We start from the raw sequence: 13,334 nt of genomic DNA, 5'->3' as shown, positions 1-13,334 counted from the left end.
GTTGATCATCATTGATATCAATTTCTTCGGCTTGAAAACCTTCGACGTTTTCGTGATCCTCAGTCCAGCCGACAGCATCTTGGTGCACTGGTTCGTTGTCGGTATCATCGATCTCTTCAGTCTGCCACTGATTTGCGTCGTCGTGTCCAGCCTGGTTGCTGTGCTTTTGTTGAAGCTGATTTAACTCGTCAGACAAGTTCTGATCAACATGGGTGCGTCTGTCTTCGTTCGTAAAGTAAGGGGAGTCCTATGCAAAAAGAGATCTATTAGTTGCCTTTTCTCAAACATAACAGCGTACGCTTATTTTACCTGGTGAGTAGCGCCAGCGACAGCATTCACCAATTTGTCATCTGTTTGCTGTAAGCTGGTCTGAGAGTTGCTGGTAACTTGAAAGTTGCTAGAGTCGGCTTGGCAATTCATCCCAATACCCTCAAGATGGAAATGGTATTCACCTAAAAATGGTCATGTCAACAAAGCTTTTACTTTGCACGAAAAATGTTAATAAAAAGAACCCTACCAGGCTCCTGGCCGTTTAGTGACACGGGTACCTCTCCGGCAGATCCGAGATTGGCGTCTAATATTACGCACCGATTAGAATTCGCTGAGTGTCGCAGCTAAATTGACAGTTACCAAAAGTGCCGATGACAGCCACAGGCGTCTGGTCCGCCTTGGCAAGTGTAATATTGACATTCGAAATGCCCTCAGGTGCTTTCCATGCAACCAAACGGTTCGTGTTCTCGGGGAAAACCAATCCTGCAATTGTTTAGTAAGTTTTACAACCGCCAAGTACCCACGTTTGACGCTGCATTTCATTTATTTCAACGAACCTTGGCCAACAGGATAGGTTACTGAAAAACCTGTACAAATTCGTGTCCATTAAGTATCTCTACAATGAATGCTTGCTTGTTGCACACACAGTACCTTGGCATTGATCAAGAACTTGGGAACCATCGTTCTCGTGCGGGGTAAACGTCGGATTGGCAGCGACAAAGGTGCCACAGTGCAGCAACATTGCCGCTACAGAAGACAAACTTGCCAGGAGGGTCAATCTCATCTGAATCTAGGTATTGAATGGGACGAAAATGAAGGGAAGGGTGTAAGGCGGAAATAAGGAAAGGATGGAAAGAGCCAAATATTTCGTTGAAGTACAAGCTTCATTTACATGTCGAGCCCCGACCGGTACTCGCGTTACACGCATATGAGCTAGCATACTCGGTTTGGAAAAGAGCTGCGATTTTGTACGCTTGCACTTTTATTGTTCGGAAAACGGTCCTGGCTGACGGATTGAAACAAGCATCGACATTATTATATACGAGTAAAAACAGTAGAGTATTTACAAAACTAGATGCACTCTTATCAATGCAAAATGTTATCCAACTCGTCTTCGTTCCGCACGAGTTCGATCACTGCATTCGCGACATTGTCCGGATCGTGTCCAGATCGGCTCCAGACATAGTCCTTTACTCGCTGAAGACGTTTCATTGCAAGCTCTGGAGCCGTGCTTGGTAATTCTTGCTCCTGCTTTGTGCGCTCAATAACGACTTCCTCCTTTGCTTCGCTAATGAGGGTCTGTAAATGGATGGGCAGTGCGTACACGTCCTCAGAGTATTTCGCGTCGCATAAATATGCACGCATGTCTGGAGCGAGCAGCAAGTTGAGCAGATATGGGTATGGATACAACGGTGCACCAACTTGGATGATATCCGGACTGGGTGGTAGGAAGGTCGAGGACATGGGTCCTTGGATTTCGTCAAGCGGCGGCGTTATCAACAGAGTCTTGCGTTCGAGCGTTGACAAACCTGGTTTGACCCAGGAATGATATCTATATGGATCTGGACTGAATATCCGTGGCGGACTATCTTTTTTGTCATTGCTCATGATCAAGTGGAGGATAGAGAGAGAGAGAAAAGAGAAAAGGAAAAGGAAGGAAGAGAAGTGAAACATGGTTTATCTGCTTTTGTTCGGGAAGTGAAGGTGGCATGATGACCACTGATTGACGAATGCAACGCTGCAAATTAATGTCATCAACATATCCCACGCACTGTAAATATTAAATGCTATCTATCAAACATGAAGATTGTTGCTTAGTTTGTTAGAGTACACACTAGTTTGTTGATTTTTCTTTCCGCAATTCTTTTCGTCATTGTCTAAATATCTAAACATTTTCTTGTTCGGACGACGAGTTGTGTCGTTGACTTCGTGATCGCGAGAGCAAGGAGCCTACACGTTTGAGGAGGCTCGGGCGCCGTTGCAGATCCACCTGCTGTCCTGATGCCTGCTCTTCTGATATTGGATTCAATGGAGGGCGGCTTTTGCGACGCAAACTTCCTAGCAGCGAAGAGCGCCGTGAGAGTTGCTTTCCAGAATCCTCCTCACGTAGCTCCCTGGATACGGTTGACTCGGGGTCGCTTTCCAGACGATCTCTAAATTTACGCAGGATACTGTATATCTCTTCAAGCTTTGCGGAACGCTCCCGGGCCTGTTCTGAGTCTCTTGCAGCATTGCTTATTTCTTCCAGACGCGTATTGATGATAGTGGTGGCTCGCTCTACTTCGGCACGATCCACTGACAATCGAAGTTGCTGATAGGCGGTCTCTGAAGCTGTCAAGACTCTGAGGCATTCTACGCGAGAGTGCATCGCAGCCTGCAGCACAATCGTGGCACGGTAGCATTTTTGTGTATTTTCTTCCATAAACTCTCCTCGGAATTTGGTGCTTGCTTTTGCCTTGTGGATAAGCCAGTCCAAAACATCAGGATAATCACCGTTTGCTAGGAGACTGAATAGAGCGCTTCGTTCGCGCACGTCCACTGCATTCACGTCAGCGCCGTAATCAACAAGCATTTGGATGACCGGGAATGGATCTTTGCAGAATCGGGCGGCATAGTGCAGAGGAACCCAGCGATCGCCATCCCGCGCATTAATATCCGCCTCGTATTCTAGCAGCAGCTGGAGCGAATGCTTTGGGTCCGAACAATGCACTGGCAATGCATGCATGGGCTGAACGTTGTACATGCTTGCTCTAGTAGCATCTGCCCCGTTTTCAAGCAGTATCTTGAGAGTATCGTAAGGTTTTGGCACTTGATGGCATACTAGATGCAGTAAAGTGCACTCTGTTTCTGGATCGCGTTGGTTCAATATCTTGTAAAAATCGACATCGGCAGTTTTAATAATATGCTGTAGCAGTTCGTTGTCTCCGATCCGTGCTGCCTCCAGTATGGAGTTGAACGCAGCAGCTTCTCTGCCTCTTGCACCGTCCTCCTCATCGTTCTCGTCGTCGTAATAATCATCCCCGCTTTCGTACTCGTTCTCATAGTCTTCAAAGCTAGGCTTCGGGGATTCGCTGCGATCAAGCGGAACTAGCGGGACTGCATTGATGCGATCCAGCGCATCGGCTATTTATATAGAGATCAATGAGTACATGCGTTTCCTACTAATTCTCAGCCTGAGTGTACCATGTTGTAGTTGGGTGAATAATTTGTGGAAGCTTGGGTTGGATAGATTATCGTGATGAAGACTTTCAATGTGATTATCCAGATCAACCGTGACGAAGGGCGGATGCTTTTAAATTCTTAACGTTAATATACGACTAGAGGTGTACCCTGTGGGCCGGAATTCCTACCTCGTCTCTGTTTTCTGGCTTCGCCGTTGGATCAGGGTTGCTTACAAAATACCGGTTAGCGTGCATGTGCGCTCGAAACAAAAACTAAAAAAGTGAGAAACAAAAGCGAAAGAATGAAGGGAAAGGGAAAAAGGTTGAAATAAAATGAAATCCTATATACCTCGTTTGTTTGCATATATAGTTGTATTTGTTTGCTTGCTATGGAGAATTGTGAGTGATGTGATCCTTACTATCACAACACGTATTAGCTACGCCAGTGAGTATATTTCGTCTCTGAAGGTATTATTCTTTACATATTTTCTGCTGCTCCTTAATAGGCCAAATTCTGGGGGATGGACCGTGTCAAGATCGCTGCTATGCGCATATACCCTGCGCAGGGAAACACCCCTTGTACATTCCTCCTCTCTTAAGGTTTCATTTCCGCGTTCCCTGTCTAAATGTTTAAATGACTGGCCCGTCGCCTTGATATGTAGAAATATACCTTTGCATAGGTTCCTTTTCTGTATTCTGTCTTGCCCACGACGTATCCGATATAGGCAAGCTTTGTTTACCCTTGGATACTATGTGGTGCCCAATATCTGCTCATCACTAACAACGTTGCGCAGTGTCATATCACAAGGATGACCTGAGTGTCAATTCACGAAACAACCCATCTCGAGCCTGCAGCCCATTTCCTTTCGCAGACGAGGCACCTTAAACACAACTTTTTCCGCCCCTTTCACTGTCAACATCTCGCTCGGGAGGAGAGGTCCTCCAATTACTGCTAATTCACGTCTTTGAAACTCTTCATTACCGACCGTGGCATCCTTTCACCCACTTTCACCGACGTCTCCGCCCCCGCCGTCATCCCTGGCGTCTGACCTGCGACTGCCCTCCATGTCGTCTTCAGGTCCGTTGCAGCCTGGTGGCTCTAACGGTTATTACAGCTCTGTCGTGGCCAACGGCAGTTCTGCCAATGTCGCTCCTCCCCCGGGAACAACGCACTTTGCAGCATCCTCGAGCGGCATGTCAAGCTCAGCAGCAGCAGGAACGAACGGGCCTGGCAGCTCGTCATCAGCAGAGGAGATTTCAACTATCTTTGTTGTCGGCTTCCCGGACGACATGCAGGAACGCGAGTTCCAAAATATGTTCATTTTCTCGCCGGGCTTCGAAGCAGCGACCTTAAAGGTGCCAAGCAAGGATCAGGACGACGAAAATGCAGCGACGAGCGGTAATAATTCTCGCAAGCAGATTGTAAGCTGGAAATGACTTTTGCATGATTAATCCTCTTACAAAATGTTATATTTTGTAGATTGGATTTGCTAAATTTCGTACTCGCGCTGAGGCCCTAGATGCCAAAGACGTCCTTAGTGGCCGCAAGGTTGATGCTGAGAAGGGCTCTGTTCTCAAAGCCGAGATGGCGAAAAAGAACTTGCATACAAAGCGTGGATTGTCGAACGATCAGCAGCAACAGCATCATCATCATCACAACTCTCAGAACCTGCACCAGCAGCAACTACAACAACAACAACAACAACAACAACAACAACAACAACAACAGCAACAGCAACAGCAACAGCAACAGCAACATCAGCAGCAGCAACAACAACAGCAACAACAGGAGCAGCAGCAGCAGCAGACAGCACAGAGACAACCATCCCAGCAACAGCAACAACAACAACCGGCCCTTCCTGGATATGCACCTCCGTATCCTACTCAACAACCACCCTTAAGCAAGAGATATTCGTTTGCAGCTCCACCTCCTGTCGCCACTACCCATCAATCATTGTACGAAGCCTTTTATTCTGTTCCACAGTCGTTCGAAACTGTTCCCCCAAACGAGCTGTCATATCCTGATTACTTCCCTGATATCTTCTCACCTGGAGGAACTCCAACTGCAACTGGATTCCCTGATTCCATGTTCCCGTCACGTGCTCCGTCTTTTAACACACGAGCTCATTCCATGGGCGATATCTTTGCTGGAGGAAACCTTGGTCCTGGATTGATGCCATCGACTTCCACATCGCGTATCAACACAAGTGCATTCAACACAAACCATCGATATTCATCAAAAAGCTTTTTCGAGATGGATAAGGATTCATCTCTAAACAGCTACCTTCCAAACTCGACGCCCGCTCATTCGGATCCGTCTCTAAGTCATACACCTAACCCCGCCATGTTTGGACAAGCAGCCTCCAATAGAGGCTTAATCCCGTTTTCGACGAGTAACCATGCGCCTTTCCCAAAACCGGCCACATTCTCGCCTCCAGCGACTGTGTTGAACAGTGTCTTGGAAGAAGTATACTCGCCAACAGATGCGCAGGCTGACCCCGTTCCAACAAGCGCGGACCTGCAGGACTGCGATGCTGGGCAGGAGCTCGGCAACCGCTTTGGCGAGCTATCAATAAACGCTTCTGGAGCCAGCACCGCAGTGACAAGCACAAACGGCGGTTTACCCTCCCCCGGTATTACGTCGCCAACGAGTTTCCGCAGCTTCGGTGCTATCGGTACAGGCAGCGCGAATCCGGCCGATCAAAATCCTCCATGCAACACGCTTTATGTCGGCAATCTGCATCCAAACACGACTGAGGACGAGCTTAGGGAATTGTTCTCCAAGGCAATAGGCTACAAACGGTTATCATTCCGCAACAAAGGCAACAGCCCCATGTGCTTTGTTGAGTTTGAAGATGTTTCATGTGCCACGCTCGCCATGCAGGAATTGTACGGAAAACAATTGAGCAATCCAATGAAAGGCGGTATTCGGCTTTCATTTAGTAAAAACCCATTGGTAAGTTGTATCATTGACTGTTTCCAACGATATCTGATCCCAACGAGCAGGGTGTACGCCAGAACAGCAGCAGCGTTAGCACTGGTTTGATGAACTTTGGTGGTCTGACGAGTCCAGAAAGCTACGCACTTCCAGGTCAACAGCGTGATAGCACCCAGTAAATACAACGCAAATTGCATTCAACCAAACGCAGCATTTAAAACCGATTACTCCCTCAGCCATTATCTCTACAAGACGAGAACGCATGTCACAACAAATTCTACTCCCTTTTGCTAATTATCTACATGATCACACTTTCAAATTGAGTACTCTTCGCCTATACATTCAGTCTTTTTCCCCCACCCCACCCCTAACTGCCCCCTTCCATATATTATATTATATACTATATCGCTATTTTTATACATATCACACTATATTAAATGTAGTCATTCCTCTGTCGCTGTTATATCCATTTAAAACGTGTGGCCTGGACTTGTGTGATCTTATCGAATAGGCATTGACGCCCGTCATATCGTAATCGACGCGATAAGATAGTCGATAACCACTGAGCTGCGTAGGGTTTATTAACATTCTCTACGCACGTCGACGCTGGAAGGTTTGTTTCTGAAAGTTTCGGCTCTTGAAAGCGACGTTACGTTGAAGAATCGGGTTCCTCTGACAAATTCACTCGCTCAGACTTTTCTATGCAGCAAGAAGGTCGTGGAGCCAACCCGACAGAGGAAGAAGATGACGCTTTTAACAGGGGCGGCGAACATACGGCACGAGACGAAGAAGAACGGTTAATCAGCAGCGATGACCAGCATGAACATGAAACAGAACATCAGCAGCAGCAGCAGCAGCAACAGCAGCCCAAGTTCTCGGTATATACCTTTCTGCTTTTCATCTGTTAACCGCTACGGTAACTTATACAAGTTTGACGGTCCTAGCTACATCCAGCATGGCGCTTCGTGATTGTCATGGTCAGCTTTGGAATCGCCATGATATTTATCAAAATAGTCGTGGTATTGGTGCTGCAATATCAGCAGCAAGCGGATCAAGCGTCGCAGCAGGAACCTGACTACACCTCAAAATATGATCCCATCTGGCACAATGGATCAGATACATTTGGCCCCACAGTGGTTCTTGTATCGCTCGATGGGTTCCGTGCCGAATATCTGCAACGAGACTTGACACCAAATATGCTAGAATTCGGTACGAAAAAACCTTCTGCATTGTCGATCATCATCTTTGTACCCAGACTGACCACCATCCTTGTAGCTCGCACCGGCGTCAGAGCAGAATATATGCATCCAGCATTTCCGGCAAGTATAGACGGTCATATTATGTACATATCTGTTGCTAACAACAGTGCATATGTTTACGCAGACGCTTACATTTCCAAACCACTGGACGCTGGTGACAGGCCTCCACCCAGAATCACATGGAATTGTCGCCAATGATTTTTACGACCCCGCAATGAAGAAGGAATTTACATTTCGCGATGCAGAAAATCCATCGTGGTTCAACGGTGAGCCTGTAAGATAGAAAAGGTGCATCAAATTTCGAACAGATTTTTCTCACTTTACGAAATTTAGATTTGGAAAACGATAAAATCAGAAGGAAAAATCTCGGCAGTGACAATGTGGCCAGGATCAACAGCAAAAGGCTTGCAACCTGACTATGTTGTCCCTTACAATGAGTCGGTGACCGCCAAAGAAAAAATGGATACCGTGCTGCAATGGCTTGATATGCCTAATGAACGGCGTCCGAACTTCATCGGTGCATACATTGGACAGACGGACCAACAAGGACATGCAAGCGGTACAAACGATGATAAAACCAATAGAGTAATCAAAGAAATGGATGATGCAATCGGATACCTTGTCGGCGGTCTGCAAACTCGCAACCTGTTCAACTCTATCCATGTCATTATTGTGAGTATATATTTCTTCTTACATACCTTTTATCGCTCACCAGTTAAACACCGCAACGTGCAGGTCAGCGACCATGGCATGACAAATACTGACAATTCGCGAATTATTTACTACGACGATATCCTGTCAAATTCCTCCATGCACTGGCTGCGCGGGCGTGAGGCCAGTCCCTTGCTGAATCTTCGTTTCAAAGATGATACACCGCAAGATATTATCACACAAGCCTACAATGAACTCCTTAGCTACACGCAGCAGACGGCTAATCCTCCATTCCAAGTATTCCTAAAACAAGATGTGCCTCATCGATTCCACTACAGCAACAACGATCGAATCACTCCAATTGTCGTCATACCCAATGTCGGCTACGTTCTTGTAAGCCACGAGGAATGGCATCCATCCTCACCGAAGCAACGCTTTGCACCAAAAGGCATCCACGGATACGATAACATGGCTGCAGAGATGCGCGCCATCTTCCTTGCGCACGGACCCCGCATCGATCGTTACTATGGCAGGCACACTATCCTTGCGCCATTCCACAACACAGAAGTTTACAGTTTCATGTGCCAGCTTTTGAATGTAAAGCCTGCATCCCACAACGGTACACTGCATGGACAATTCATGCGTGTCCACCGATAACCCGTCCCCATTTCACTCCTCCGATTCTCTGCCTTCTTGAAACTTACCGACAAGTGTTTCCTTTTCCTCTTTTCTTTTCTTTTCTTTGTAAAGTCCAACTACGTGATACCTCCTGTAAGAATGATTTTCTGTATAATTAAACGTGTTCGAAATTTTTATATCATTATCATCGTACTTGGCACATGGCTGCGTGTTTCGAGAGCATATTCGAAGTTTGGTATTCAAACTCGGAATACTATCACCTCTTATCAAGCTCGACAGGGTCTGACTGATTATAGGAATATTCAGGTTATATAAATTACTTGCTTATTCTGCATAGTTATTATTCAAAAACTCCAGATTGCCCGGCAACCGGGGAGGTATGAAGTGGCTGTAGGTATCAGAGACATTCTGATCTTTGGCTCTCTCATCACTAACGTTCTGCTCTTCTATCTACTCCACCACTTCTCTATTCTCCGTTATTTGTTTCCTTCCTTATAATTCAACTTTGAATATTTTTTTATATAAGAAAGATAAAGCCTCCTTCACTCCTTTGTCCACTCATTTGTATCCAACTCCACAATCCGTAGTCTTTCCTTTCCTCTTCTTGAAGTGTTCACGAATTGTCGCGCTCGTTGGAGCAAAACTGATTCCGCAGCGACATCAGCACACTCGGTAGCTTTCGTCCAGAGGAAAGCCGTCTCGCGTAATTGACCGTGTCAATGCAAGTGTGGAACGACAATTACCGGTGTATGTTGAATCAAAAGTTGGTTGCGTTTATTTGAGATTGAAGGATTGGTTTGTAAATGAGAGTAAAAAAACTGTAGCAAGGCTGTAAAGAATTCAGCATGCAACGCATACATACTTGCCTGTTTTTCAAAGCCATTACATGTATGAGCAGTTGTTCATGGCCGTTATAAACTTGGGGGCTTTCTGGGTTCGTCTACAGGTTTTTGACTTCAATTTCGCGGTCACAAAAGGAACTTAATTTTGGTCGATATGTAAAAAATAATTGAGAAGGCTGTCATCAAGGCTGACGATGGCGGTTCATCTTGGTCAAAGCAATGAGAGAGTAAACTTCGCTAGCTGAGATACTCTGCAAATTCGTACTGTTTTCTACAAGGTGCTACTTCAATTTCAGTTAGACTGGACACGTATCGTTTCTGCACTATTATGTCGATATGGAAAGTCCACTGGCAGTATGTCTTCGATGATGCTCCTTCTCTTCTGTTTGCCATTGCAGCTGAAGCAATTGCCGCCTTCCTTCGCATTGCTAAAGTCATAAACGTTACCTAGGCCCCAATTTGTAACTATATAAATTTAATTTGAGGCCATGTTGTCCATCGCCGAATAAACTTCATGTAGAAATAATGTCTTCAAATGCATAAGATTGCTCCGGATACTCGTCACGTGTGCATTTGTGGTTAGTGCTTAAGACTTGCAGCCTAAACAAAGCTATCCCGAATCAATACCATTAAATTCGACGGAAATATATGGTGAGCTCTCCAGCTTCTGAGTCTATCACCTGCAAGCAAGCATAATTTCAATAATCTCGCGTACGAGAGCATCGTATCTTCGCTCTGGGGATGACCATGGATCCTTCTACTCGTACAAGCTGAAGAAAGGAGGATTCAAGTCAAGTTTGCGTCGATGTCAACGGCATGGTGATTTTTGTCTCGGATGCAAGTCCCTGCGCAGCGAACAACGATGGGTCCATGTTAGCGAGTATCGAGTTGAAGGACCTTGTGACCAAGGGGGATTGTATTGGTCTTGACGGTGGTTATACGCTGCACGTTCCCGGTATTATCTCCCGTAACAGTTCCCTGACTTCCAAGAACTTTGTCTGTCCTATCCGCAAGTCGAGGACCACCATATTAAGTCAAGATGAGGATAGATACAACAAATCGTTTGGAAGCTTCCGTTTCAAGATTGAGGAATCTTCGGTGAGCTTGGTCATGTTTTTAACCGGTTGAAAGTCGCTGATTCGCGTGTCCGACATCGATACGTTCACGATCCAGCTGAACTTGGCGTGTCTTTTGTTGGACATCAAGAGATTTGTGTCGTTGGGTGGTGTGAGCTCGACCGCGATCCACACATTTTGGCTGTAAGATGGGTTCGACTACGGGAACGATGGACTGTCGACCGCTGATGATGTGCTGGACAGCACGATATCCGATAAGGTCCAAGATGCCGAATCGATGCGAGCATTACAAGAACAGTTCTTGTCGTTATCGCTGAGTGAGCAGACACGAAATCTACTGGAGTACAAGAACAGCCGTGATAGCGAGGAGATCCCGGCAGACCACTACGAGGTGAGACATATTGCCTCTCATCGTGGTCCCAGACATGCCCGTCAATATCGTGTGCGTTGGACCGGATATACTGCGAAGGACGACAGTTGGGTCTCAGCCGAAGACTTTGCCGATAGTTTGCTGGTTGATGAGTACGAAACTCGGATGGAAACGAGAACACGGTCCTAGACGACGCTTTTAAAACGAAATTCTGGATGTCGCCAACATTCTAGACAAACGCGTCTAGTAAGCAAAGTATGTTCTCGTTAGTCACACCCGTGGTACACTTCTTCCAAAGTCAAGTAGAACACCTCAGTGATACTCACGGGGTTAACTTTGTCCAGCATGCGACTGGCGCAGTTGAGCGGTGGTCCGACTTTACGGATATCTTCGTTGACAACGTTGTGTTGTGGTGCAGAACGATGTACTATCTTGCGAGGAACGGGAACGAGATCGGCTCGTACGTCCAGAAAATCAGGGCGGCCTTCTCGCGATATTTGGACCCTGCGATGTTTGTTGTGATGTACGTTTGCAGCGGTCGTTGTCCAGACGATTCAGTGATAGCTGCTGATTTTCATCGCATCAAGGCCGACCAGCTGAACTTCGCACCAGGCTGGGATTACTTCAAAGGGTTCATACAGATTAAGGTCTCCTTCGATGAGATCGCTTTGGAATGGGTTCTCCGGGTTCTTCGTAATGTTCAGCGTGAGCTGCATGATAACCTGATTGTTATGCACGATTTGGACATTTCTGTCGATTGCGGTCTGGTGTCCACGCGAGACCTGATCGAGAGTTATATCACTCAGGTTCTTGAAGTGGATCCCAGTGACATTGTATCGGACAGGCACAAGGTTGGCGACCATTGTATCTCGTGGTTATGCCAGACAACGGGTAACGTTGCTGTGGACCTTAGAGTAAAGGTTTACAAGAAGTTCATGCAGATGATCGCGTCAACAGATACGCGCTCGTGTATAGGATCGCAGCTATCAAACTTCGTCGCAAACAAGAGTGAAAAGCTCACCGCGAAGTTGCTGCGGTATAAGGATACAGGAATGACTCGTCTCGAAATCACTATGTACGCGCGAGACCTGTTTAACTTGGAGGATTATGTAGTTCTGTTGAACGACTTGGTTAATAAGATGTCGCGCTCTTCGATGTACCAGATTAGCGTCGAAAATCACTGGAAATCGGTTTGTCAAAGGATTCGCTCAACTGTGGCCTTTTACGACTGCGATAATAAGACCTTCGCGTACTGTCATTGGTGGAACTCTTTAACTAAACGTATGCAGGGTCTAGTGAAAGGTAATATTTCGGAACAGCATGTTCAAAGCATCCTTGCAAATTTTACCTCCAATGATCGACCGATTTACTATTTCGTTGTTCGCCTCGTTGGCAAAGAGTACAAGATAGTTCGACGGTCGCGATATATTCGTGCAGAAGGCTGTACGTCCATGACATTTGTACTTGGCCCCGGAAATTTGCTCGTTCCTTCCAAGTATTTCATCAAGGATAGGCCGGTCTTGACCTTTGGATTCGTCGGTTTCACTACGCACGAGAACATCACGATCGGTTGGTCTACTGGTCCCATGAAATACGGACAAGCGGTTGATGGCGTACAACTCCCGGAACTCCCTGATCATGCCGAGACCGTGAAGATTGCCCAGGATGTCGGGGACGACGCGCTCCGTTTGAGTGAATCAGTAAACATGTCGATCTTTCAAGCGGATTATAATGTTATGGAACCAGGCCGCCAGTATCGTATCGTGTCGTATGGATTTGGGTCATACCGAGGCAAGGAATATCTCTGCGTATCCACCATTTGTGGAATCCATGCTCGCTGCAGTAGGACCCTCGATAACCTCGTTAGAAGTCGCATCAGTCAGGGTCGCCATGTTCTACTTCGCGCGATTAAATAGCAAAAGACGAAGGGTACACGGGATATGATTTGTGAATTAGACGAATACGTACGGGGTGTCTTGTCCTTTAAAGCCTCAGTGTCACGGTGTATAATCCACGTAAATTTCGATCGGTAGGAGGTTTAACATTCGTCCCAAAAGGGGGGCCGAATGTCATCAGGCCAGAGATGCTCTAATTCAAACTCCAACCAGCCCGAAACCTAGGAGGTCAT

General features: G+C 46.4%; 6 protein-coding genes across 6 annotated transcripts in view; 3 read left to right on the top strand and 3 right to left on the bottom strand.

The window, feature by feature from the left end:
* The window catches only part of VTP01DRAFT_1679 (uncharacterized protein), a gene marked incomplete at both ends in the record, with an annotated part of 2,018 nt that extends 964 nt beyond the window's left edge, over positions 1-1,054 (bottom strand). Inside the window, 6 exons of the mRNA XM_069380055.1 lie at positions 40-247; positions 310-452; positions 518-574; positions 631-753; positions 828-857; positions 922-1,054. Of these exons, the coding sequence (XP_069238103.1) occupies positions 40-247; positions 310-452; positions 518-574; positions 631-753; positions 828-857; positions 922-1,054 (694 nt within the window). The remainder of the gene's footprint in view (positions 1-39; positions 248-309; positions 453-517; positions 575-630; positions 754-827; positions 858-921) is intronic.
* A 302-nt stretch (positions 1,055-1,356) lies between these two features.
* On the bottom strand, positions 1,357-1,878 carry VTP01DRAFT_1678 (uncharacterized protein; the record flags this gene model as incomplete). The annotated part of the gene is made up of 1 exon (XM_069380054.1): positions 1,357-1,878. One exon carries the CDS (start codon positions 1,876-1,878, stop codon positions 1,357-1,359), a length of 522 nt encoding a protein of 173 aa, XP_069238102.1.
* Positions 1,879-2,155: 277 nt separating this feature from the next.
* VTP01DRAFT_1677 (uncharacterized protein) lies at positions 2,156-3,686 on the bottom strand (the record flags this gene model as incomplete). The annotated part of the gene is made up of 3 exons (XM_069380053.1): positions 2,156-3,393; positions 3,454-3,559; positions 3,621-3,686. 3 exons carry the CDS (start codon positions 3,684-3,686, stop codon positions 2,156-2,158), a joined length of 1,410 nt encoding a protein of 469 aa, XP_069238101.1.
* An 810-nt stretch (positions 3,687-4,496) lies between these two features.
* VTP01DRAFT_1676 (uncharacterized protein) lies at positions 4,497-6,548 on the top strand (the record flags this gene model as incomplete). Its single annotated transcript, XM_069380052.1, has 3 exons — positions 4,497-4,853; positions 4,912-6,387; positions 6,438-6,548. The coding sequence occupies 3 exons, from the start codon at positions 4,497-4,499 to the stop codon at positions 6,546-6,548; spliced, it is 1,944 nt and encodes a 647-aa protein (XP_069238100.1).
* Positions 6,549-7,070: 522 nt separating this feature from the next.
* On the top strand, positions 7,071-8,936 carry VTP01DRAFT_1675 (uncharacterized protein; the record flags this gene model as incomplete). Its single annotated transcript, XM_069380051.1, has 6 exons — positions 7,071-7,247; positions 7,314-7,578; positions 7,645-7,688; positions 7,753-7,902; positions 7,962-8,300; positions 8,364-8,936. The coding sequence occupies 6 exons, from the start codon at positions 7,071-7,073 to the stop codon at positions 8,934-8,936; spliced, it is 1,548 nt and encodes a 515-aa protein (XP_069238099.1).
* A 1,640-nt stretch (positions 8,937-10,576) lies between these two features.
* On the top strand, positions 10,577-13,122 carry VTP01DRAFT_1674 (uncharacterized protein; the record flags this gene model as incomplete). The annotated part of the gene is made up of 4 exons (XM_069380050.1): positions 10,577-10,867; positions 10,934-11,019; positions 11,080-11,388; positions 11,454-13,122. 4 exons carry the CDS (start codon positions 10,577-10,579, stop codon positions 13,120-13,122), a joined length of 2,355 nt encoding a protein of 784 aa, XP_069238098.1.
* Between the last annotated feature and the right edge of the window lie 212 nt (positions 13,123-13,334).

The sequence above is a fragment of the Rhizomucor pusillus genome (genome assembly GCF_041956525.1).
Source record: "Rhizomucor pusillus strain CBS 183.67 unplaced genomic scaffold VTP01scaffold_11, whole genome shotgun sequence".
NCBI classification, from domain to species: domain Eukaryota; kingdom Fungi; phylum Mucoromycota; class Mucoromycetes; order Mucorales; family Lichtheimiaceae; genus Rhizomucor; species Rhizomucor pusillus.
The sequence above is the reverse complement of the archived record's forward strand: the minus strand, read 5'-3'. Positions and strand labels throughout refer to the sequence as shown.